Genomic DNA, 26,110 nt, shown 5'->3' on the forward strand with positions numbered 1-26,110 from the left:
GACCATTCAGTGATCATATTTTGTACCGGCCTCGTACGTCATTATTTTAGACCAATGGGAATAATTTAACAATAATAAGTAGGTGGGACTTCCTTTCAATTCTAACATCAAGGGATCCGTTGAAGGGCACAAGCAAGGCTAAAGCAATCTCCTGAAGGGTCTTGTGCTCAAGGTAAGAATATAGTTTTTATGGTTACTTACGTTGGACTTGGCGTTGATAAATGCTTCATAGTCAATTCACATTCGTAAATTTCCATGTCATATTGGCTCACGTCATTGAACATAGACAAAGCTAACGATAACGCTTTGTAAACGGCTCACAGTTAGCATCATATGCTAACAAGCGAGAGCGTGACCAAAACGTCAATGTCAGACTCTTCGCCCACAAAAAAAAATTAATAATAATAATACAGTATTACAACAGGCATAAAACAAACTTCGTGAAGACATTTCAATGCGTTGCGGTCTGGTTTATTACTCCAGTCGAATTCAGGTGACATGCGATAGTTGAAAACAATTATGTAAGTCGACAGTACCAAAGGTTCTGGAATTTTGTGTGGCAGAATATTATTCAGTGTACTGTACTGTTCTGTACATCAAACCCTGACAAGTTTAACTATTATTTTACTCCTAAAGTATCTTAAAGAAATGTCACTTGTGTATGCACATACAGTACTACATTAAGGCAGAATGTAGATGTCTGTTTGTGTTCGATTAAGTGCAACTAAAGTGTAATTATCAAATGATACAACTTATTAATGCCCTTCATCCTGACCTAGGTTCACTAACCATCATGGGAGGTCATGACGCAGGATCTCAGCACCAGTTCACTGGGTTTGCAAAGTACTTCAACGCTTACACCTTGGTAGGCAGGAGAAATGTAAGTCAACAGCAACTTTGTATATTCTATATTAAATAACTCATATTTTAATATACACATTTGTTTCATGGTTAACTTCTTTTCATAGTGCGTTTTGGCCACATATGCCAGCATAGCAGCAATTGCCCTTTTCTTCAAATTGAAGCCCAAGAAACAAGCCGCAGTCACTGAGAAGTAATGTAAGTGTACATACAATACCTCACACTCTAACACACACGCTAATAGTCTCATTGTACTAAAACACACTTTTGGTTCAGTGAACTGTAGTGTGCTTGTCTCCTTTTACAGATGTACTGTATTTGATTTCTACCTGCTGGGAGTGGAGAAGGCAGCTGGATGTGCTTGGAATATAATAACTGTTTGATTTCTCTATGTTAATAATAAAGACCATTTCTGCCCAAAGCATTAAAAAAAAGACTTTTTATTTACATGTTTAGCTATAAAAAGACTATAATACAAATGTGGCAGCCAGATGTAGAGCTACAAATATTTCTAACATGGTTATTAGTTACAATGGCACCGTATTAGGACAACTAAATTTACGTCCCACATCAAGATCAAGTGTAATAAGAGTTGACAAGCATTAAATACATCATTTATTATTAGATATTTTCACACCTTCCAAAAATATCAGTTACTTGTGGAAGGGAAAAAAAAACTATTTCAATCTCAATTCACTAAAAGATTTCATGGATTGTAGCCACCTGCTGCCAACAGCAGATTTCTGCGGGTGAAGTGAATGTGCAGGACAGGTGAGGATTTAGTTGTGTAGCAGCCAAGCAGAAGCTCCTGTGAGTTATCTTGTAAATGAATGTGTCCTGTCGTTGCGGTAAAGTCATCAGTCTCCAAATCATCAAATGCTTTCGTGGCATCCCACAGGCGAACTGTGTTATCCATGGAGCCTGGAAGACACAAAATACTTGACTAGTTCTGTGTATATATAAATATACACATGCCACACACATAAATGTACAGTTTAGAACCTTTATTCATCCCCGAAGAGGGAGTTGAACCCTAAGCCATCACATTTTTTAATTTAATTTTTGTTTTTTTTTTGAACTCACTGTCCCTTAAGGGGAAATTCAACTCACACTGTTGTGTATTTGTGCCACATGTAAGCATGCAAGGAGAGATATCAGTCAAAGTGGTGTGCAAACAGTGATTCACCACCTGAGCTTGGTTGGGTTGGTGCCTTGCTCAAGGGCATCATGACAGTAGCCAGGAAGCAGACTAGCATCTCTCAAACTCGTCATTTAAAAAATAAAATACATTTTGTCTGCAGAGTGACTCCAACTGTGACTGTTTTTTTTTTTTTTTTTTTTTTTACTACAGATGAGCTTTTGTCACCCTATTTATTGAGGTGCTAACACTTCATTACACTACACTAAATCGGCTTCAACATATAAAGCATTTGGAAGTGGCTGATTAGAGCATGTTAAAGTCCACAAAACGACAGTGAAGCACGCACCAGAGGCAAGAATTTCACCATCCCTGCTGAACTTTAGAGAGTAGATGGTGTCTGTATGGCCTTTGAGCTCTCCAATCATGAGTCCGTGACCAATGTCCCAAAGAAGAACTCTGCCATCTGTGGCCCCGGAAGCCAAAAACTTCCCGTTAGGAGAGAATGACAAAGCATGGATCGGACCCTAGAAGATGCGGTAAAAAGATGTTAGACTTCTCTTCGGGACCTCATTGCCTGCTGTGAACAACATTGGGCCTCATTCATTAACTGTCCATATGCACAGTCAATCGCGCATACACGTTTGACACAAACTTGTCGTTTTTCCAATATGTTCGTACTTGTTTTTGTTCATACTCTGCAAACAAATTTAGAACATCCTCAGACCATGCGTACGCACAAATAATAAGAGGATCAGCCATCGTAAATACGTCAAACAAACATCTTTTACCGAAGATGCACAACGTATTGGAACAACATTCATTCATCTTCCGTACCGCTTATCCTCACTAGGGTCGCGGGCGTGCTGGAGCCTATCTCAGCTATAGCTTTATAGGGAAATTGGGGCGCTGTTTATGCAGATTGCAAGTCGCGTGATACAGAATAAATTCTGATTCATTAACATACGCACAATGGTGCAAAGAAATGACGGTGTCTGCATATACGCTCAACAACAGAGTGAGAACATTCCTACACAATTATTAGTAAATGAGGCCCACTGATTTAAAAGGCACATTAAATCAGATACAAATTCAAAGTAGGAACGTTAACAGTTCTCACCTTGTGACCAGTAAAGATGCGAACACAGTTCCCATTCAGGATATCCCACATGCGGATCGTACGATCAGATGACCCTGTGGCCACATAATTCGAGTTGGGGTGGAAGCGCGTGCAAGTGATGTCAGCCAGGTGACCAGCGAACATCCGCAGAGGCTGATAGTGATCTGTAACCCAAAGACTGAAGGAGGGAGATATATCAGAGAGATATTTCATCCCATGGGTACCATGTATTTGTCAATGTTCTGTGCGATTGACTCAGTGATTCCCTTCCAGCGGGTTCCTTTCTTATACGGAAAACAATGTCAAACTGATTCTGCTCATGTTATTTGTTTCTTAGCGCAAATTAAACTCGCTAGTTGCTTTTTCTTTTCATATGTGCGAATGGCTGGATCAGACTACAAGACACATTTGGGCTCTCACGATGGCACTAGTTAGATTACTGGCATTAAGTCTTGCCGTATCTCGGTCAAACACTGGCAACACATGTATTATGATATCACCGTATTCCGTCTTTTATGATCACTGGGCTACATCTTGCCAAATCAAACACTGTTGGGGCTATCATAGGGCCAGATCATAGGTCGTGGATTATGTCACACTACAAGAAGTTTTGTCGTTCCTGACAAAATATGTCGGGCCCGAACTGGGAAATCGCCAGCAATAGCAAATCAGGTCAATAACAGGGCTAAAATCCTGTAGTCCGATCCAGGAAAAAGTGGGTCCCCCATGGATAAAGGGGAGAAAAGTCGCTAAATATAGCGATCAAATTGCTATGTTGGTAACCCTGAGTTTGCTTCTCTGTTTGCAGCCTTGTTGTGAGTAAAAGCTATGCACATTATTAGGGACTCGCTTTTAACTATCGAATCCTCAAAGAAATTTTTTTTTACCGTTTTTTTCCTCATGTTTTATGAAGTAGTATAGTATATATGGATAAATGTTGATACTACAGTACATGATTTTACCTTTGGGTGGTATATGATCCTTGAGTGTGAACAATGTGTTTATTCCAGCTTACTAACAGTGTATGTAGTACAGTACTGGAGAGTGTTTTAAGTACCGTTACATAATAGGTGGATCCTTGTGCCTGTTTCAAAGTGTCTCACAAACACGGTTGGTCTTCAAAATTGTTGCGGCAAACAAGTGTCCACAATTCTTACCGGGCAACTCTGTCATGTCCCCCGGAGACAAAATAGTACCCATGGGGAGAAAACTGGGTGTCCCACACAGGGTAGTTGTGGCCTTTGTAGCCCACCAGACAGGTAAAGGTTTGGAGACTCCATAGCCTCACTGTGCCATCTTCAGAGCTCGACAGCAGGTAGTTTCTAAAAGTGCACGTCAATCATTACTACATTGATCAATGATCACATACTGTTTATGTGTTTCATGTTGAAGCAGCTCATTCAGGAGAACATGTGAGCCATGCAGCACCAGGTGGAGAACAGATGTTTTTTACCTGTCTGGGCTGAAGCTGATACCATACACAGGACCACCGTGCCCATACAGGAGCTTGGACTCACTGGCTGTCTTTTCATCCATGATCCTTTCCAGTACATCATCTGACTCTTTATCAATCAGATTGAGGTCTTAAGCAAGAAAGAAATGACACCAAGTTAGCCCCATTGCACGAAATACTTCCATCCATCCATTTTCCGTACCGCTTATCCTCACTCGTGTTGTGGGCGTGCTGGAGCCTATGCCAGCTTACTCTGGGCGAGAGGCAGGGTAAACTCTGAACTGGTTGCCAGCCAATTGCAGGGCACATATAAACAAACAATCATTCACACTCAAATTCACACCCACGGACAATTTAGAGTCTTCAATTAACCTACCATGCATGTTTTTGGAATGTGGGAGGAAACCAGAGTACCCGGAGAAAACCTACGCAGGCACGTGGAGAACATACAAACTCCACACAGGCAAGGCCAGATTTGAAAACGGGTCCTCAGAACTGTGAGGCAGATGTGCTAACCACTTTTTCACTGTGCTACCATCCATCCATTCTGTTAACTGCTTATCCTCACTAATACTGTTTGATAATAATATATAATAATTGGTCAGAAGTTCACAAAAAAATCCCCACATTCATTGCATCATGAAAAATGGAACGAAATCGTCATTTGTAAAAAACAAAACCTTTCTTTTATGGCTGTCTAATGTAATATAATTTAATGTGAACACTATTCTATTTGTATATAGGTAACATTGTTCCGCTTGGATCTGATCTAAGGTAATTAGTAGCAATCAAAATGTTGACATTGTATGTATTACGTTTGTTACTCAGGATTTATTATTCAATTTTGTTCCCTGGGACCCAGAAGACTGGACATCAATGAAATGTTCTCCATTCAGCTATTAGGAATCTTGGTCCGGCTTTTTCACTGAGGATTTGACAGGTGATAAATATTTGATGCCTTAGTGGAGGAGAGTGCTCTTGTTTATTTACTATACCTGCTGCTGACTTGACTTTGCGTAGCTTTTTTGGAGTGACACTCCACACTCTGACTGAGGAGTCAGCGAAGCCTCCTGCAATTAAACTAGAGTCATCTGTGAAGTCCACAGCAGTTAAACCCTGCAGGTAAAAAGGCAACATAAAAAAAATCAGCAACGAACAGTTGAGTTCATATTTACCCAACTTGAACTCTCTAAACACCAATTGAAAAGTAAGTAAGGGTTAAGACCTGGTATGCGTTGAGAAAAGAGTAGAAACAAATGGAAGGGAGGTTATCCGGTCCCAGTCGGATCCTCTTGGTTGCCTCTTTCATGTACATGATCTTGTCCAATTTGTCCGAATCCTTTAGTTCTGGAAGAGGTATCCTGAGAAACACAGCACAGTTTTCAGGAAATTTACAAGGCTTGCATGAAGGTCCAGCATCAGTTTAATCAACTGCATCTGTCTATGCATGGAAACAGATACATGTAAATCAATACCTTGTTTGTGAAGGTGCATTGGGATCCTGCTTCTTGCTCTTGGAGCCCATGCTGTCCTTTTTGGGTTTCTTTTTCTTGGGTTTACCCTCCTCATTCTCTGCTTCCTCGTCCTCATCATCAAGTGGTAGTTCAATTTCCGGTTCTTTAAGCAATCCATAATAAACCTAGGAGGAGGTAGATGAAAGAGGCGTCTGTGAGTTGGCAGCCTGTTACAACAGCTCAATTAATTTTCTCATTAACTTGTACTTTTCCACCCTTTTTGTCATTTAATGTTAATGTTGTTTCGTGGAAACCCGTTGTGGACTGTCTGTGTTCTTAGCCGTGACATTCTTTAGAGTATCTGCACTTGTTATATGCGCCTTCAGCGGCAGCTTGTTTACAATAGAGGTATTTGGCACTCACAGATTCACACATGTGCCACATGAGGGAATAAAATCCTGCACCTCCTGTAGGCTAAATGCCAATGTAAAGGGAGCGCTCTTATATTATATAAAAAATGTCATTGTTGTTATTTATGATTTATTAATACTGTTTTAATGATTGTCTTTTATGTTTTGTGCACAGCACGCCCACCTTTGCCTTATTAGCCTCTCTCTTGCCCTCTCCAGCCAGACTACCAGACATTGCATCAATCTGGCTCTTGCTGCGTGGCATCCCATCAAAGATGTCAATGTAGAGGTGCTCCTGGATGATATTCCAGATCTGGTTGTTTTGGCGCTCCTGCAGGTGCCTCTTGAGCAATTGGTATGAGTCACGAGAGATGCGCAGGACAAACTTGCTAGTCCGGAAGTCAAGCAGAGTCTCATTGCCTCTCAAGTGCTCCTTCTTTGTCAAACCCGACAACACTTGAAGGTCTTCTCTGTAATAACACTCTTGATCCCCGCTAAACCTGCAATGGAGTGGCAGCAGGTTATTAAATTAGCTAGCAAGCAGAGAAACAAAATCTTGTCAAGGAAACTCACTTTTCAAAGAATGCCTTGGCCACATTCTCATGGTTGTTGTATACCAGTTCTAGGTACATGTGCACAAACAGTGGGTAGAAAACTTGGGACAGCTCTGCTCTATGACAGTCCAAAACTGTTTCTATAAACTTTTTCAAGCCGCTGTAATAAACCTCATAGAGAGCTGGGTCTCCCTGCTGGCTGTAAGCAGACAAAACCACACTCACATCCGGCTGGTCCTCTGCAGGTGGCGCTGAAAGACAAGTTAGCAATTCAATATTAACATCACAATACAGAGAATATGTAAAATCTCTGACTCTGTCAATCACGGCACGGTGGTTAGCACATCTGCCTCACAGTTCTGAGGACCGGGATTAAAATCCCAGCCCTGCCTGTGTGGAGTTTGCATGTTCTCCCCATGCCTGTGTGGGTTTTCTCCGGGTACTCCGGTTTCCTCCCACATCCCCAAAACATGCGTGGTAGGTTTATTGTAGATTCTAAATTGCCCGTAGGTGTGAATGTGAGTGCGAATGGTTGTTTGTTTCTATGTGCCTGGCAATTGGCTGGCGAGCGGCTCAGTGTGAACCCCGCCTCCCGCCCGAAGATAGCTGTGATAGCCTCCAGCAGCCCGTGACCCTAGTGAGGAGAAGCGGTAAAGACAATGGATGGATGTGTCAATCAAAACTGGGCATTATTAGCTTTGAAAAGGCAGAACATTAGATGCAGCTAGTGTCCTTATATTATTATACAGTTGTAACTAATTCTGCAAGTGTTCGCAAAATGGTACAGCACATTTGTGGGAATTGGAGGACGCATTAAAAGCAGAGTTGACATTTTTAAAACATAATTTCCAATCGTGGGCGGCATGGTGGGTGACCGGTTTGCACATCCGCTTCACGGTTCTGAGGACCCCGGTTCAAATCCGGCCTCGGCTGTGTGGAGTTTGCATGTTTTCCCCGTGCCTGTGTGGGTTTTCTCCGGGTACTCCGATTTTCTCCGGGATCCCAAAAAACATGGTAGGGTTATTAAAGACTCTAAATTGCCCACAGGTGTGACTGTGAGTGCGAATGGTTGTTTGTTTATACTGTATGTGCCCTGCGATTGGCTGGCGACCAGTTCCGGGTGTACCCCGCCTCTCGCCCAAAAATAGCTAGGATCGGAAAATGAATGGATGGATGGATCATTTACAATCACTCTACAATGGTTAATGTGCTGTACAGATAAAACGAATGGGACAAAACATCCTCTGTGGAGGAAAAATGAATGCACATAAACACAAAATATTTAGGGGGACTAGCAAAACATTATAGGTATCATAAAATAGTACATCACACATTTTCTCGATTAGTAGATTAAAACAAAAACAAACAAAAAACATTCTCAAAGTATTCTCCATGTAAAAAGTTCCATCGTACCTTTAACTGGCGCCTGGGCTCCAGAGGAGGATGTCACTCGGCTCAGAAGAGAGTTGGCATCCAGACCTCCTCCTTCCACAGTCCCTGTTGCACCTCCAGAACCTGAGGACGCATCACCCTCCTTCAAATCGAACAAATCCTGGGGTAATCCCGCTTCACGACGCAAAATGTCGACTGACTCGGAGAGTTGGTTCTTTTTAAGGAATTGCAGAATTGCCAGCAATGTCTGCTTTTCCTCCAGAGCTCCTGTCGCGGGTTTGTTACTTCCAACCGAAGCACCGGGCCCGGGGGACGCAGAAAGTACCCTGCCGTCATTCGCATTGTTGTTGACGACTGCATCAACGGGTGCTTCTGTTTTAATGTCCTTTATTTCAACAGCGTCGGCCATACCGCCTTGTACGGCCGCCATTTTCAAAATGAACTGCGCATGCGCAATGGTACAAAAAAAGTAAAACCCTCGAGGTGCTACATAAGCTATCTGATTGGCTAGCTTTGTGTTACGCTGCTGTGGTCACGTGCCACAATGCCTTTACGGCGTGAAAATGTCGACCCTCTGAAGTGAATTTATTATTATTATTTCCGTACCACAGCCACAATAGGTGAAATCCGTGAAGGAGCAACCAGCCACATATTTCTGTGATTAATTATACATATTTTAAAGACCTATGAACCTCCCCAGAATCTTACCTTCCCCACACACGCCTGTTCACCTCTTCCAAACTCTTAAACACTTTCTATTCTGTCAAACACCTTTTAAACACTTAGACATAATGCACAGTCGTACTGTACACTATGTATTTTATTCCTTATAATATGCGTTTTAATGATTTATTTTTTTTCAGTTTTAATGATTTAGTCTAGGAAGCATTCATTTTACCACCCCAAAAAATTACAACATAAACTCAAAATCCTGCGATATGCCGAATTATCCGCGATTTGAATAGGGGGGGGGAATCCACAATACACTGAATCCGCAATCAGTAAACCATGATTTAGCGAGTGAACACTGTAATGCATTGTCATATTTCCCAATGACCAGTTAATGAAATTTCCCGTCCAGGGATCCAATAATTGGAGTACATATATCCCAGGCTTGTATTTACTTGACATAATAACAACATTGGGTACAATAGCCTGGGCTGAAAAAATGAGTTTTGCCTACCATTTCATACCAGGTGGGGGCAGTTTAGTCACACATCACCCCTGCCCTCCCCCAGAGCCTTAACACAATGACCTTCTATAATAATGTGTCAAACATGTTACAGCCAAGAAAAAAAGGCATAAACTATCATCCACTTCTAAAAAGATCAATATTTCCCTGGTGAGAATCAGCCAAGTCATCCTATTCATAAAACATAATTCTTCTATCACCCTTTCCAATATAGCTCTTAGAAACTTTCTTTTTCTTATGCATCTTAATGCTCAGAATATTTAAATTCACAACATATTACAGTACAGTATTTCATTTTATTTTCATCATAGGGGTGTGCAATAACTCACTCGATTCAGCACACTTGATTTTTCTGTATCAGTATCCAATGCAAATATCTTACACGTCTAAAGGTCTTATCACAGGCACTTCATATCCTCATACAGATTCTTCATATATGCGGGCCTATCCAAGGTCATTATACATCTGCCTTGTTTTATTTGCACTATTTCCTCTTAAGAACATTTTTTAAACTTCATATTGTGGGACAAAAGAGGCCAGGACAAGCGGCAGGATGTTGTATAACATGGCAGGGGGGTTCTCAGTATGCAGAAGAGATGGGGGGTGTTTGCTGTGTGGGAGACACGTTAACATCAGCAATTCAAGGCGTGGTCAGCACTGACATATGCCTCTTCACTGTTGTCCATTTAATTAGAAAAAAAGGATGAATTCTCCGATTGTAGAGCAGCATGTAACGCAGATAAAACGGATAGTTTTGGGGGCATTTTAATACCTAAATCTGAAAAAAATGTGCAAATGAGTCAAGGATAGCATGATATCAGATTTTTCATTGCATCATATCACATCCTTTTTTTAATCCATTGTTGTGGTCAACTACTTATATTTTTTTAATTAAACAAAAAAAAAACACATCACACACACACCAGTCCAGAGCACCACATCTGTAAGCACATAGCCTACAGAAAAGAAAAAGGGTATTACATTTTTGTGTACTATATGTATGCAAAATACATCTAAATCAACATGTTCAGCTTTTTGTTTTGAGGGATAAAATGGAATAGGAGCTAAAAGTATGTGTTCTGAATTGTGACTATGTAAATATGTGAATATGACTTGAAAATTGCCCGAGCAGTCTTCTTCAATCTTATGTAAAACTGCTCACGTGGTCTTCATGAAAATAATAAAATGGGCGAGGGAGGAGGTGAGAGACGCATGTTCATTCGTCCCTTCCTTTTACACCTCACTGGTGACTTCATTGCATTTCTTTCTCTTGCAGGAGGCAGCAGGGTGTGGTTTTACCCAACACATGCAGCTTTGTACAAGAAATATACAGAGCTGACACTTTTTCCTTCTTGAAATTCAACCCAATCTATGTAAATATAATAATTTCTTTCTATAGAATTATGTCATCCCAATTAGCATTCTGCAAATGCAGGTACCACCCATGGTACACTATTATGCATCAGGTCTTCAAATTAAGAAGCTATTATTGTGTTTATATATTTAACGGGCATTGGGAGAAGTGCTGCCTCTAGCTAACAGAGAATGTTCTCTTTAAGATGGCTGTGAGGGTCAATAACAAAATGTACAGTAAATCAGAATTGAGACATTTATAGATATCTCATCACTGTGAGTTGTAAAATATATAGCTGTGCAGAACAGTGTGTAAGGATGCAGACATACTTGTGAGGGCATAGGGTGGGGCGTGGCAGGTCTCCAGGATTTTATTTTTTCTCTTTTATTTTGCAGCCGTGAGAAGTGGTGCGGGATACATCTGCCGCATGAAGGTGACTTAATATCAATTCACCATTTACACACAATCATTTTATATTGTTATGCATCTTTCATTTGTGTACCAATTACAATTTATTAACATTTCAATTCAATTGTGTGGAGGTTTTTTTTCCCCCTGTTATCCTTGTTTATCTCCATTCTGGTTGTTTTTTGACATATTCTACATGATAACAGTCAAACTATAGGCATCCCACAGCTAGTCACGTTTCTCTCTCTTCATATTTTATCTTGTGTCAATGTTTTCACGACAGCAGAACTCAGCAGGCTGGTAACTCTGTCATGCATACAAGCAAATTTAGGTGGTGCATTTTTTTTTGCCTTTTGGAAAATATTCTATGGCTTCATGTCTTTAAGCCGTAAACGATCAGGCAGCGCAGCACAAGTCCCCAGTGGTGATGCAGGTGTAAATAATTCATGAGGTGTGACTCTCAGAAGAGGTAGAAACTGCTCAAGTAGAAGAGAAGAGGGAGGAAAAGATGAAGGTAGAGAATAATGCGAAAGGAGTGGTGGGGAGAAAGCTGCATAGTGGGTGGGGGTCAGGGGAAAGGAGGGGTGAGGCAGCGAGGAGGAGGCAATGCCATGTTGAAGGTGTGGTACCCTCAGACAATGCGGGCAAACGAAATGCTGAAAATAGAGGTATGAAGCAGCAAATAAGAACGAAATGTCAAGGAACCTTCCATTGGAAGGCTTCCAATGTGATGAAGTTATTCTGAAGAAGGGTTACTTTATCATTTTTGTCTAGTTTGTCAGTTTCTTTCTCAGTCATGCAGTATAAGAAAAAGCAGTCGTGCTCTTGTGTGTCTGCGTGTGTGTGTGCATGAAGTCATTTTACAGCCTTTTCCGCACCCAAGCAGAATAATGGGTGCGAAGGCAGAGCGTTAGCACACGAGCTCTTCTATTTGGGTGATGAAATGTAAGGGGGTCTGCATTATTCAGTACTGACCTAGCTGGAGAAGTGGATCCTGCACGAAGGTTGTCGACTTGGTTGGTCTTACAAAAAGAAAGCAAGTATATGGCCCTACAATTGCTGGGAAGATGAGTGAGGTTTGTTCTACATGGTTGTGGTGTATATCTGGCGAGTATCTCAGAAAGCACATCTTTATTCAAGACTTACCAAAAGTTCCATACATTATCAGTCAAAAGTTTGGACACACTTTTTTCATGCTGTTGAACGCAAAGGTGTGTCTAATCATTTGACTGCGATTGTAGGAATAATTGATCATTCATTGCTGCAGCCACTGTTTGGTGGGAGGCTCATTCGCTGTCTGAACAGGGACAGGCTTGCCTCCTTCGTGGAGGCAGTGCTGGCACAAGCCTTTATGGGGCCCAAGGCAGAGCGCTGACTTATTTTTACGACCGCCGCAGTCGAGCGAGCGCAGGAGCTCGCTCGCTTGTTAGCTTGCAGGCTAGCGAACGTAATCAACAGTTAACCTTCCCTTAATTGTCTCTGTTGTGTGGATCTACGCATAGCGCATGGAGCAAGGCTGTGGAGTATTGGATGGACCCAAAACCGTTCCACAAACCCATTAGCAGCTAATAGATACTAGCCACTAGTATCAGGCCACTTCGCAGTGAAGCCGTCCAACTCGCCGTCGGCTCACTGCGTGTTCACCACAACAGACACACGGTTGCTCAAATGACACAAAACACAATAACACTTCAGGGAAGATGCATTTTTGGGGTTGTAGGCTAACTAACTACATGATGTAGCGGTGGAAATGGGCCATGGTTTTATTACTAAGTAACTGGCAATTGCGACGAATACAAAGACGGCGCTCGTTATTTATATAGTGGGGGAGGGCCAACGCACACCAGAAAGTATACTCCCCAGCCTATATGCATTATTGGGCTAGTTTTAAGCTAGTTTTTTAAAAAATACGTACAACTGAGATTGTGAATAACTGTTTAACGCTGTTTAATGTCAACAATTCAGTACTAAATTGTTCTCAATCTTTGCAGGTTTTCAGCACTTACCTTCAAACATATTTCATTTATTTTGTAAAAAGACACAAACTGGTTTTACAGCCACTTAAAAAAAGAACATGGCACCAGCATTATCTTAAGTAGCGTCCATACCTCCACCAACGTCGATCAATCTGAAATATGACCTTATGACTCATTTGATTGAAAAATCATGTGTTGGGTGATTATGTTCTGCTCCTGTTCTTTAGGTGGACCAGGTAATAATAGTAGCAAATAATGTCAGCGTGTCACCTTTGTTGCACACTTACGTCTTTAGTTTTTGATTATGCGTTTATGACAAATTGTTCCAATCACAATAATAATCATTTTTAAAAAGTAAATAAATTACACATTTTCTTTGGGGTGCTATAGGGGTGCGCTTGATATTTCAGGGGGAGCTCTTGCACGGTATAGGGCACCCCTGGTGCCACCCTACTTTATTAATATACACAGATGGGTCAATATAATATGGAAAATTTTGTTTTAAGGAAACAATGACCTAATCATCAGTTTGACAAACGCATGCTCATTCACACACTCACACGCACGGACGCACACAGACATACACTCACAAAGATGTGGTGGAGAATCGTATGGCCTCTCCTGTTAAAGGTCAAAGCCTTGACACATAAAGATTATACTGAAATCAACAGTATCAAAAATTCACAAGCAATTGCAGCCAAAACGTACCAAACATAATTCTGTTTATAATTATGAAAACACGTATGTGTGTATGTGTACAAACATGTACTTAGTATCTTCGGGTCCTGATTTCAAATGGCTAGTTGCAGCAGTGTGTTCTAAATGTGTGGCTACATAAATGAATAATTAGAAATTAGATCAATAATGACTTATTTTTTTCTTCTTCCAGGGAGGCGGCTTTGTTGTGTGAACAACCAGTAGGCAGAGGTGGGTAGAGTAGTCAAATATATAAATATTCAAGAGTACTGTTACTTTACAATAAAAGTAGTCATCCAAATATTTACTTGAGTAAGAGTAAGAAAGTACTCAATGAAAAAAGAACTCAAGTAAAGAGTAACTTGTGAGTAACTTCTGATTTCTTTTTTTTTTTTTTTTTTTTAAATCGGAGCATGAACATAAAAATAATAATAATAACACATGGGAGTCAACACACACCTGCCACCATTTAAATTTTTAACTGCCCAGCAACCAACAACACATACAGTGGGCCCTAAAGAAACATTATTTGCTTTATTCGCTTAAATAACTTCATGAAGAAGCTGTTTGCTGAACAGACTTAGTGATTGCGTGTGCGTGTGCGCCACTGTAGGGATAGTGCTAATGTTGCCATACCACTGCCAAAACAACAATAGAAACATCTGCAACTTACCGCAAGCTGTTTTCTCAAGTTAGAAGTGGGCTGAAATATCCAAGATTGGGCAGTCACAATTTAAGAGCTTCATGATAAAGCTGTTGTTTTTTGGAGTCTGTAAAATAAACGGTCGCGCGGCTGTTTTCCCCCCCAAAATGAGTCATTTTGATTGGCTCGCGAAGGCTACGTGCGTGGTCATGTGACTGCGTTGTGTCTGATTGGTGAAAAATTAGTCATTTTGATTGGCTCGCGAAGGCTACGTGTGCCGTCATGTGACTGCCTTGTGTAGTCTGATTGGTGAATTGGAGTCAAATGACATTAGTGATCCCGTTTGATTGGCGCAACGTGCGCCCTATGCGGAAGTCGAAGATGGAGTCTAAAATTAGACACGCACACGCAAGAATTAATAAATAAAAGTAGCCAACAGCATGTCAATCATTGTAACAGAGTAAAAGTCTCGATCGTTCTTCACATAAATACTCAAGTAAAAGTAAAAAGTACGGTGCATTTAAAGTACTCTGACAAGTACAGTGTGTGGAAAATGTTACTTGAGTAAATGTAACGGAGTAAATGTCGCGCATTATTACCCACATCTGCCAGGAGGACACTTATTGAAGGACATTCAGGATAATTAACTGGCTGATAAAGATTGGCACAACTTTGAAAATTTCTAGAACCCGAAGTTAGTCCTGAGCTGCTGTGTATGGTTAATCAGAGAACACCTTTACGTTGAAGGTTATCAGTTAATGTGGGTTGAAACGGGATGGGATGGATTTAAAAAGATTTACTGATTACATTGCCAGTTGTCATGGAAGTGAAGCGCAAATCACTAAATTAATTACCGTAAATAAAATAACAATCTACAACATATTGGCATCCTTTTTTTTGTTATATTATATTCCACAACAAAGCAAAGGTTATTGTCTATGACAGACAAAAACAAATAGAGGGCGTTTTCCTTTGTTAGAGCCATTCCTTCTCACCAGACGGAGGGGCGGGTGGACGGCCTGATGGGAATGTCCTTGGGGAGTGACTCCTCTGGCAGACAGACGTGTGGTCGCACATACACAGACTGGTAAGATGGAAAAGAGGGAATTTCACACATAGAAACCACAATCGTATATCTAATATGCATTCAAGATGTTTCTAGACCTAACTGTATAACAAAGTAATCAGCATGATATTTCCAAGTGCCTGAGAAATAATGGGTTGTCATCGACCTAGGAGAGCATGTAATTATAAGGGGCGGGGGGGGGGGAGGCAATTACTGTCTTTTAGAAAATCTTGCCATCTTTGGTGGGGCTTAGATCCAATAACCAACCGCATAAAACACAGTGACATCCCAGCTGTCCCCACTCCTGAATTATGTAATGTAGGTTAAATGAACTGTGGTCAAAATCTGTATCTGTCTGCAGCCATCTCCTGACTTTAGGCTTGATTCTCTCAGGTCATCTATCTACCAATCAGTTGACGAAGACCAAGAACTGCCATCCTTCCTCTAACTCTCTCTCCTTCCGCCCTCTGTACTTGTTTCCATTTCCCATCAGTCCTGTAATGACCGGACTACCCCTGTCCCTCCATCCCCGACAAGCTTTCCACTTCTATTTTTCTCTGCATAAGATTGTCACCTACTGTTAACTCCCATTTATCAGACTAGATTATATTTAAGGAGTTGTCAGGTGTAGCTAGTACACCAGACCACTGCGAGACTAATAAATCAACCAATAGGTCAGAGTCTCCCAAATTTTGCTCCTGTCCAGGACCACACTTTCAAAACTATAGTGTATTGCCGTAACATTTAAACTAATCATAAAGGACACAACAGACAATTTTAAATTATTTTTTTTTAAAGAATTATGAAGTATTAACCAAGTGACAACACAACAAAAACTGTTGACATGTTCCGGGTCCCACCCCTAAGTTTGGGAACCCCACTCATAGGCGTGCATATAGCTGTGCACTGGCCATTTTATGGCTGGTCACACTATCATGACCACATGCACATCAAATGTGATCCAACACAACAGCTGTATCTAAAATTATTCCTCCTCAAAGTGAACACAGTTTAAAATTGTGTGTGCCATGTTATAGAACTGCGCTGCAACTTATTGAAACCTGTTCTAAAATTCCAGACTTCTGTGCAGCTAAATGAGATAACCAAAACACTAGTATAAAGCAGTGCAGTTCTACACTGCTGTGCTGGTAAATTAATCGTGGAATTGTCAATCAAATATAAAATCCTTCCCCACCTGCTCGGCAGAACATAGAAGCATTTAAACTACTTTTTAATTAATAGCTGATCTGGGTCCATCGATCTTACTAAGTATGTGGTGTTAGCTTGCACCCAGACCAACGACTTCATAGCATGCTCACACTTCCGTTTAGCCCCATAATTGTGGTAGGTAAATATATTAGCAGGTGATCAGCAGAAAGGTTTCCCAAATAGCTTTTGGCCTTGCCTTTTAATCTCAAGGGCCAAAAATCAGCTTTAATTGCGGCCTTGTCAAGGTAATGGAAAGCATGGTGTTTTGTAGTCGGTGTACAGTGACACAGTATATCAGCCTTTGGGCACACTGCCAGAAGGCGGAGCACAACTGCAGTCGGAGCTCAGGAGATGGAAGACAAGTGATGGGAAAGAGAGGGAGCAAACACAACCATTCTGTAGTCATGGAGATGAGACGCTTCGGGACTACTGTGGATGTAGAGCAAAAAAACAGTTGCAGTTAAGGTAGCAAACATTAAAAATGTGTTACCTATCTGCTGGATTAAAGCATCAAACTAATTTTCAAAAAAGATATAAATAAGTTTTATTAAAGGCAGATTTTCAAGTCCCCCATCACATTTAAATGCCAAATGCTGTGCCACTGTTATCGGACACATGGTCATCACACCTACAGATGGTGAAAACAAAAGACAATATGGAGTTGGTCTTTACAGCAATAGCAACAGCAACTTCCACTTTTCTGGGAATACTTTCTGCAAGCTTGTGAGGATCTTTTTCTGTCCATTCATACAGAGGAACATTGTGATTGATTCATTAATGGGTTATGTGGTGTGTTCCAAAACATGCACCCACGGGGTGCAAAAAAAATTGTTCTATTGCAGTGTTCTGTCATGGAGGATTTTTGCCTTTGTCATGAGTACAGAGACACATCTGTTCATCAACCCCATAATAAATTGTGGCAATTATTTTCTGAAGGTTTCTTTTCCGCTCAGTCGCCCACCGTATTGCGGTGCCTTCAATCAATAATGACAGGTGATTAATGAAAGCAGGCATAAAATATATAACTGTCTTCACATTAATTCAGGAAACAACAGCTCTGTTAATCCCAGTTTTGCCTTTAATGGAATGAATGTGTTACAATAGCACACTACCGGAAAGCTCTTAAATGATGTCTTGTAATTACCCCGCACACATCCATGACAAGCAGGTTAGATTGAATGACTCACTCCTAGAGAAGCAAATCAGCAGCAGTCCATCGCTAATCATTGCTTCAAACTCTGAGAATAAAATAGATACTGCCACCTAAGAGAGTAAAGTGATAATAACCTCCAGTGACGTGGCAGGTACCCAAGCACACATCTAGTGTGACCACATTATCACTGCAGGTGCCTTAAGTCTGACATCTTGCAAAGTATAGACATGACATCTAATTTTTTTCAGGCACATCCATGTCATGCACCTACAATTAATCCCCAAATTATTAATACCGAGGCCAAACTTTGAGTTGAACTGAAAGTGGGTTGTGCATTGGTCACTTTTGTTAGGAAATAATACGATAAAGTTGCAATATAATACAAGCTGTTGTCTTACAATATTTTTATATTTCCTTTTTATATTATTTTTTTACATTCTGACAAAAATCTCAATGTTTAAATTGATTAATTATCAATACAGGCATGGCCAATGAGATTACATAAATTACGAGGATCCATGAGAATGTTGCAATGTTTGGTTTCCTCAGTATTGTGAGTGCCATGAATCATTTTCAGTGAATGAAGAAGGCAAATAAATCTGACACACCTTCATCAATCATTTGCCACTTCATTATGCAACCTCCAGACTGAACATACCCATTCAACAACAAAAACAAATGTTAACTAATTTTCCCAATTTTATTTACAGTAGCAGGAAAAAAGATTTTGAAAGGATTTCTGCAGAAATTGCTGATAAAATGTGATCTGATCTTCATCCAAATCACAACAATAGACAAGCACAGTCTGCTTAAACTAACACCACACAAACAAATTACAATTACAATATCTTTAGTTTTTAAGAGAATCTAAACATTCACAGTGCAGGTGCACCACGACAGCCCCGTTTCAGGCCACCATGGACGAAACAAGAGGGTAGTGAGACAATGTGGGGGAATGGAATGGGCAAACGTGACTGGCCATGATTGTTTTGGATGCCCAGCAAGATGTTTAAATTGTCACAAAATTTGCTATTGCAGTCTTGGTGCATATGAGAAACCTAGTTGGCACAGGATGAATCATGATAGTACGTCATATTGCATAACACAAATTGGAAGCGGTGTCAAGTGGGATGGGAAGCATATTTTTATGCTTACGTCTCAAACTCGCCGCCTACAACTTCTCTGAAGCTAAGACTTTTGTTTAATTTTCACTACAATGCCTACTGTGGCATACTGGTAAGTTTATAATGCTTAATGTTGAATGACTGAGTGAGTGAGTGAGTGAGTGAGTGAGTGAGTGAGTGAGTGAGTGACCGAGCGAGCAAGCGAGTCAGGGAGCGCTATCCGTTACACGAGTGTGAATATGAATAATGGGCTCTTTTGCATGTTTTGCTACATGAAATGGATTAGTGAATTAGTTGTTGACAGAAAACTAATATAACTTATTGAGCTCCGCCGCACTGACACCAACTCTGGAGCCAGGCCAAGGCATCGGTGCTGAATATGCCTCAAACTTGCTCCAAAATTGCCTGGCGTCCACATTTCATCCATTGAAAGCCATGACAGAAAATGAGAAACAAGAGTGATCCTTTCAGAAAATAACAGTTTAGGAGGGAATGTACTGGCATTTCATGGTAAACTGCGGACCAAAAAGTAGTGCACCTTTGAGTCTCCGGGGCCTAGCTGCTCTATCTCCTCATGGCTCGTCACCAACACTGTGATTAACCATCTCTACGTAGCATGAAGTACAATCAATGTGATGAGATTGGAGGTTTCAGTTAATACAGTTTTCTATTTTTAAGAAGCATTGCCCGATATGAACCATACCCAAAAACTCTCAGAACACCTCCAGTTAAGAATTGTTAATTTCATGAAGTTGGAAAGGTTGACAAAAGTATCTCTAAAGCCTTGATGTTCATCACTCCATGGTAAGATGGATTGTAAGTAAGTAAAGTAAGTTCAGCACTGTTTCTACTCTTCCTAGAAGTGGCCATCCTATAAAGATCATCGAAGAGCACAACTCAGAATTCTCAGTGAAGCGCGGCAAAATCCTAGAGTGTCGGCCAAAGATCTCCAAAAATCTTTGGCACATGCTAACATCTCTGTTGACAAAGCTACAATAAGTAAAACCTTACACAAGCAAGGATGTCCGTGGAGGACACCATGGTGGAAGCCCTCAGTATACAAAAGGAATGATGCTGTGATGACAGCACTGCATAGTCTCCAAATCTGCCCTTAAACGTGTTTGCTTGTTAATCAATCACTGCGTACGAGTACGATGAGTCCAGAATTGTAATTAGGGCATGCAGCATCAGAAACAGAGATTCCATCTTTGTTTTTTATGTCTATTTGTCCCCTTCCCCATAAAAGAAGGAATGATGAAAGAGGGGGTGCATGACTAACACCTCCCCCGCCTGCAATCCCCATGCTTCTCGTCCCAGCTGTGTGTGTGGATGTTTGAAGTATAGTGTGAGGAGATTTGTCAATCAACTGGCCTCTGGAGGCAGGTCATGTCTAGTCCTCAATTCTGACTGCATAATGCACTTTGCGCGGCGATGGAATTGTCCTCCTGTGCTTTTGCCTCTAATGTGAAAATATTCGTGACAACAAAAAAGTAGAATTGAATAAAAACAATGTTCAAGTCCGCCCATTTTGATTTATTCTGGCTTTAAAATATTCTGGCTTTGCATAAATAATAAAAATGCTCAATGTTGTAAGAGAGGTACTGATTTAAAATTTATATTTGAATTTTGTAGTTTGCAGAGGTGCAGAACTGTACTGCATCATACTGAGGGGAATTTTTGACACATTACACTTCTGAATATGATGCACTGCGATTGTGCACAAGGCTAGAATGCTAAAAACAATAATAAACATGTTGATAAAGTAATTCCCTTTTTAAATCGGGCAAACGTTAAGCTGTATTTGATTAGAAAGAGCAACGAATGCAATAATAAAACCAGTTTCTCTCCAAATCAATTCTGTGTAACTTGCCCATCACAAAGTAGAAGGTTTGGGTCACATCTGTTATTTCAGAGCTGCAGCAAACTGCAGCAAATTCTTATTAGGTGTAATATTATCAAAAGTCATGCTGTAGACATCGCTTCCCATTGCACAATATGACTATTGCTGCTTTTGGCATAGCTATTGTTATGTGCATTATTGTCTTGTCCTCTCCCCTTTCCGTGTTAAATCCTTTGTCCCGCTCCTGTCCAATGACACTCCAACACAAATAAACATATAGATATGAAATCTATAGATTTGAGCTATTAATGTAAGAGAATATAATATTAGGTCTTTTTAGCTTGTTCCTTGGCATGAAGCATATAATACAGTATTGCATTGCAGTCATCCATTTGTCCAAGGTGACCTGTTATATTTTGCCCAAACAATTGCTGACCCGCCCAGATCTTGAAAAATCAATCATCATGGTAAAACAGGGATATAATTAACCCTATTCTATTGTAGTGTTCTCGTGGGTTCATCTCCCCTGCACATCTGCTTCAATCAGCCGAAGAACCATCTGAGCAAGGTCTCTAACTGACAGTGGCAAAGAGGAATTTATTTTCCTCTGGAGTGAACTCTTACGTTGATCGACCCTCACTCGTGGAGTGACAGTCAAACAGCATTGAGAAATTCTAACATTATACATTGTTTTATGAACTTGTTTATGAAGAATTACCTGCAGCAGGAAGATTAATGAGAGAGGGTGACACTCTTTGACCTCAACCAGTTTCCCATCTGTCCAGACACACAGGAAATTAGTGATCATGGTGATGTAGTATTATTCCACATAAAAGCTAATAATAAAATCTCTTATTTCATGCACAAGATGAATCTGCAAAAAGAGCCAAGACATTGATTAAGTCATTTCAACATTTCAGAATATTTAAATATCTGAATCCAAGAATAAATGTGTAACACAGATGGAAAGGGAGCTCACATTGTACACTGTAACTGCTGCACAGAGCTTTGATCAACCATCTTTTGACATAATACAGTATACGTATATACAGTATCATATTTTTCAAACTTAATCTCACTCTGCACCTTGAAGGTTTGGGTCAAATTTATCACAGTTTTTGTCTTTGAGTTTTCTTCAGCTCTAAAATGCTGTGTCATAGTCTGCAGCTCAAACAGACGATCCTGGAATAGCTCAGCTGCTCTATTATGGATAAAGCAGCAGCAGTAACAGCACCACCACCAAATAGGCTGAGTGATGCATGACGTTTCTACAGCTTAATCCCACAGTCCAAAAACATGTACTGTACTCTATGCTATGCAAATTGCAAACTAAAAATTGCCCATCTTGTGAATGTGAGTGTAAATGGTCGATGTCTGTCTCTACCTGATAGCTCTGTGACTAATTGAAGGTCTATCCAGGCAACGCCTCTCACTCAAAGTCATCTCGCACCTGTGACCCTGAATAGGATAAGCAGTATAGAAAATTAATGGATGGATGCACTAACCAGAATTGGCACATTTATGTCCAGACACTATTTTTATCAAGAATATACAATGTTTAACAGTTAATATGAAAAGTCAGTGCACGCTTGCATCTTTTTTGTGTGTGTCCTGTTTGGCTCTTAGGTCAAGCAGAATGGAGGATCTGCATCCCTTTTATGCCGGAAGAGTTTTACTGTGTCACAGTGGAGTTTTTAAGATGCCGCTGTGGTTTCTTAGTATTATAATGGTTATTTATTGAGAATCAGTCGATCAGAACAAGGTTTCTAGAGGGGAGTCAGAAAAGAAGACAACAAAAGACAAAGCACTAACTGTAAACAAGATGAGAAAACTAAATCCTTATATATCTGGAACAATGGCACATTAGATATGAGTGTTGTATGAGGTAGTCGTGCTACACCGTACGAGACAGGACAAGGACAGGAGAGGAAGCCGTCAACCCGGCTGTACAACTGAAGTGGTGGGAGTGGCTATGTAAATTATAAACATCTATAGGACGAGAGTGTGAGTGAGGGGATACACAAGCAATTCGCATATTCATGAGTTATTTGTCGCAATGAGTGAGTGGCCCCAGACCCGGCAAAAAAGTCCCAGGGGTGTGTGCCGAATTGACCATGTTTCGCATGCACGATGACTGACAGAAGTGTCCTGTAATTGCTGTGCCTGCACTGTGGTGGCTGAGGACCCCACCCAATCAATCGAGAGGCGGGATTGGGCCCAGGAGTCCACCTGAGAGCAGCCCGGCGGATGGGACACGTCCTACATCAAGGGACCCAGGGCAGTCTGCCGGCCCCACCGAGGCGCCACGACAACCGGCCATCTGGAGGAGGCCGCAGAGACCCAATGCCCCCCAACCCCCAACCCCCATGATGCAGCCAGTCCCCGCCCAGCCTGAGGGTGGGACGGTGTCCCTTGTTTGTTGGAAAGGAGAGTGGATAGGGGCGCCCGACAAGAGAACGATAAGAGGGGGACCCAGGGAGCAGCTCCGGGGCATGAGTGGGGAGCCCCAATGGCAAGCAGTCATCCAGCCTGGGGGGCCCGGCCTCAGGAGCACCACCATGAATCTAGTGAAACCCACCTCCAATACTATGACTGCCAGGTCCCCGACTGACAGCCATTGGCCCTACCCCGTGTATCACTGCCCCCCCCCCGAGTGCTGTGGTGCATTCTAATCTGGACAGGCCACTGAGGCAGGGGGGCTGTCAGGCACTACTGCGTCGAGCAGGTTGAGCCCACCAGGCAGGACAACCACAGACAAAGAGGGCCGCCCTGCCCGACCCCGGGATTCCCCTCACATACCTGCCAGCATCCACTACCTGCCCCCGAGTGTGGCAGGTGGACCCCACCTCGCCCAAACCAGGCAGGGCCGAAAATCTCACAGTAGCCCCGCCCACCCACCCCCCACGAGAAGAGGAGGAGGCAACCGCAGCGGGATGCAAGGAACGGAGAGAAGAGGAGGAAGCAGGCCCAAGGAGCGACACGGCACAAGTAGCCAGAGCGGGGGACTAAGGCGTGCGCCAGCTGGCACCGCCCCAGCACCCGAGTCCACCATCACACCATCAATACTCTCCAGGAGGTCCGCCTCTTTTTTAATCACAGTTTCTCATTCATTCTCTCATATTTAATGTAAAACTGATATACTCTGCGGGGGGGGGCTAACACTTTTGCTCACATTGTTACATGTAAGTATGTAAAAATCATATAAAGGTACTTCTTTACCAAGTCTCAAAGGAGGTTTTGAAAATAAGCACACACTATTCACAAAGCTAAGGTAACACAGAAAAAATTCCTAGAAGAGATGTAAGGTGCTATAGAATTGCAGTTTGTGGCCCATGCAGCACCACAGCAGGAAGAAAAGGGAAGTAGCATTTTACTTTACTGTATGCTCGATGCAGAACAGGCCTGTACTCACTTTGGCACAAACATTGAATACAGTGCACACAGAAATGCACATTCTGTAATTTCTATCTTGTTTATAAATCTGAATGACTCTCATACCAGCCACATGCAGTATAGTGTACACCAAATTGATTCCAAAATACATTGACACTTTAGCATCAGTCTACTTTGTATGCAATATCACTGTTGGTTGAACTTGTTATGCAGCAGTTCTGCACCCTTCCCAACCTCCAAAATAATGAGTCCCATCTGAATACAAGGACCCAACAAAACAATCGTGATTCACAGAATGTACACTGCCCTCCAAATGTAGTGGAACGGTGAGATAAGTTCTTTTTTTTTTTTTTTTTTGCTGTCGATTGAAAACATTTGGATGTGGCATCAAAAGATGTATATGAGACAAGAAATCAACATTTATGCTTTTATTTGCAGGTACTTATATATGAATGTGACACACAGCTGAGACACAAACCTTTGTAAAAATAAAAACAAAAAAACAGCACTTTTTTTAAGTAAAAGTACTGCAAGAGATGGTTTTGACAAAGATTAAAGTGAATAAAACTTCATATTTTTATACACTGATGGTTTAGTGGTTCACACGCCCGACTTCATGTAGGCAGCATAGGTTCAGTTTCCCACTCAGTGACCATCTGAATGGTTGTCTGTCTGCCATGTGATTGACTGACTTAGCTTCTCCCTCAATCTTAAACATGTAAAAGTGGTAAAGAAAATAGATGGATGTAATTTTTAATATAATAGTATTTATTTGCAAATTACTGCTTTAAGCCTGTGACTCATTAACATCAAAATTTTACATTCTTCTTTTGTGATGCTTTTCTAGGCTTTCTTCACATTCTCTTTCAGTTGTAGTTAATTTTTCGAGCAGTATCTCCCTTCAGTTTCCTCTTCAGCAGGAAAAAAGAAATCATGCTGTGTAAAAGCTAAGTCTGGAGAGGCCTGACTTGTTGTTAGGGCAGTGTGTTTTGGGTCATTATCTTGCATGCATTATGAAGAATTTCCCAAACAGTTTATTGTTTGAATAATTGTAATAGTAATGTAATAGGAGACACCTGGACAACTAAACACCTGTCACATGTTCCAATAGTTTTACCCATGTGAAAATTAGTGGTTTCCAACTAATGGTCCTGTGTTCTAAGTTGTGCATGAGATCCAGATGTAAATATCTGGAAATAAAAGCTGAAATATTGGCCTCTTGTCACATAATGTATCATGGCCTCTTTGATGACAAACAGTAATGTTTGTAGGCTACTGCAAAAATTAAGGTATTGGCCTCACTGTTCTTATGTTCTAATACTTCTTAGGGGCAGTGTACCAAGAGTAGTGCATCAGTAAAATGTCATTTTTAGTTTAAATTATTTTGAAAAGCGGGATAGGATTAACCCCTTAGTGAAAATACTAAAAACTGAAACTGAGCTGAAATTAATTCATACACAGTCAGTTCAGCTTCCCCAAAACAAATCAATTCCAAGTACAATTGGTGGTCCTATATTTCCATTTCATGATCAAAGAAACTGTCATTCTTGAAATTTGAATTGTATTTTTCTTATTGAAGTTAATACCATGCCACGCTCTCTATACGGAATCTCTTCCAAAAGGTCAGGAATGAGGATGAAAAATACCTTTCTTCAGGGAAAATAATCTTCCACC

At 41.1% G+C, this 26,110-nt stretch overlaps 2 protein-coding genes and 1 long non-coding RNA gene across 3 annotated transcripts; 2 read left to right on the forward strand and 1 right to left on the reverse strand.

The window, feature by feature from the left end:
• Window positions 1-77: 77 nt before the first annotated feature.
• On the forward strand, window positions 78-1,282 carry atp5md (ATP synthase membrane subunit k). Its single transcript, XM_061769791.1, has 4 exons — window positions 78-172; window positions 780-880; window positions 969-1,059; window positions 1,169-1,282. Exons 2-3 carry the CDS (start codon window positions 794-796, stop codon window positions 1,056-1,058), a joined length of 177 nt encoding a protein of 58 aa, XP_061625775.1. The 5' UTR covers window positions 78-172; window positions 780-793; the 3' UTR covers window position 1,059; window positions 1,169-1,282.
• A 1-nt stretch (window position 1,283) lies between these two features.
• On the reverse strand, window positions 1,284-8,964 carry taf5 (TAF5 RNA polymerase II, TATA box binding protein (TBP)-associated factor). Its single transcript, XM_061769789.1, has 11 exons — window positions 8,404-8,964; window positions 7,010-7,241; window positions 6,621-6,936; window positions 6,048-6,211; window positions 5,798-5,933; window positions 5,568-5,688; window positions 4,573-4,702; window positions 4,277-4,441; window positions 3,120-3,297; window positions 2,349-2,526; window positions 1,284-1,782 (listed from the first exon to the last, which is right to left on the reverse strand). Exons 1-11 carry the CDS (start codon window positions 8,810-8,812, stop codon window positions 1,568-1,570), a joined length of 2,244 nt encoding a protein of 747 aa, XP_061625773.1. The 5' UTR covers window positions 8,813-8,964; the 3' UTR covers window positions 1,284-1,567.
• A 625-nt stretch (window positions 8,965-9,589) lies between these two features.
• On the forward strand, window positions 9,590-14,239 carry LOC133477366 (uncharacterized). Its single transcript, XR_009788316.1, has 3 exons — window positions 9,590-10,947; window positions 11,324-11,361; window positions 14,202-14,239. It is a non-coding gene; the product is annotated as an uncharacterized LOC133477366 (long non-coding RNA).
• The last annotated feature ends 11,871 nt before the right edge of the window (window positions 14,240-26,110 follow it).

This window comes from Phyllopteryx taeniolatus, chromosome 4 (assembly GCF_024500385.1).
Source record: "Phyllopteryx taeniolatus isolate TA_2022b chromosome 4, UOR_Ptae_1.2, whole genome shotgun sequence".
Taxonomy (NCBI): domain Eukaryota; kingdom Metazoa; phylum Chordata; class Actinopteri; order Syngnathiformes; family Syngnathidae; genus Phyllopteryx; species Phyllopteryx taeniolatus.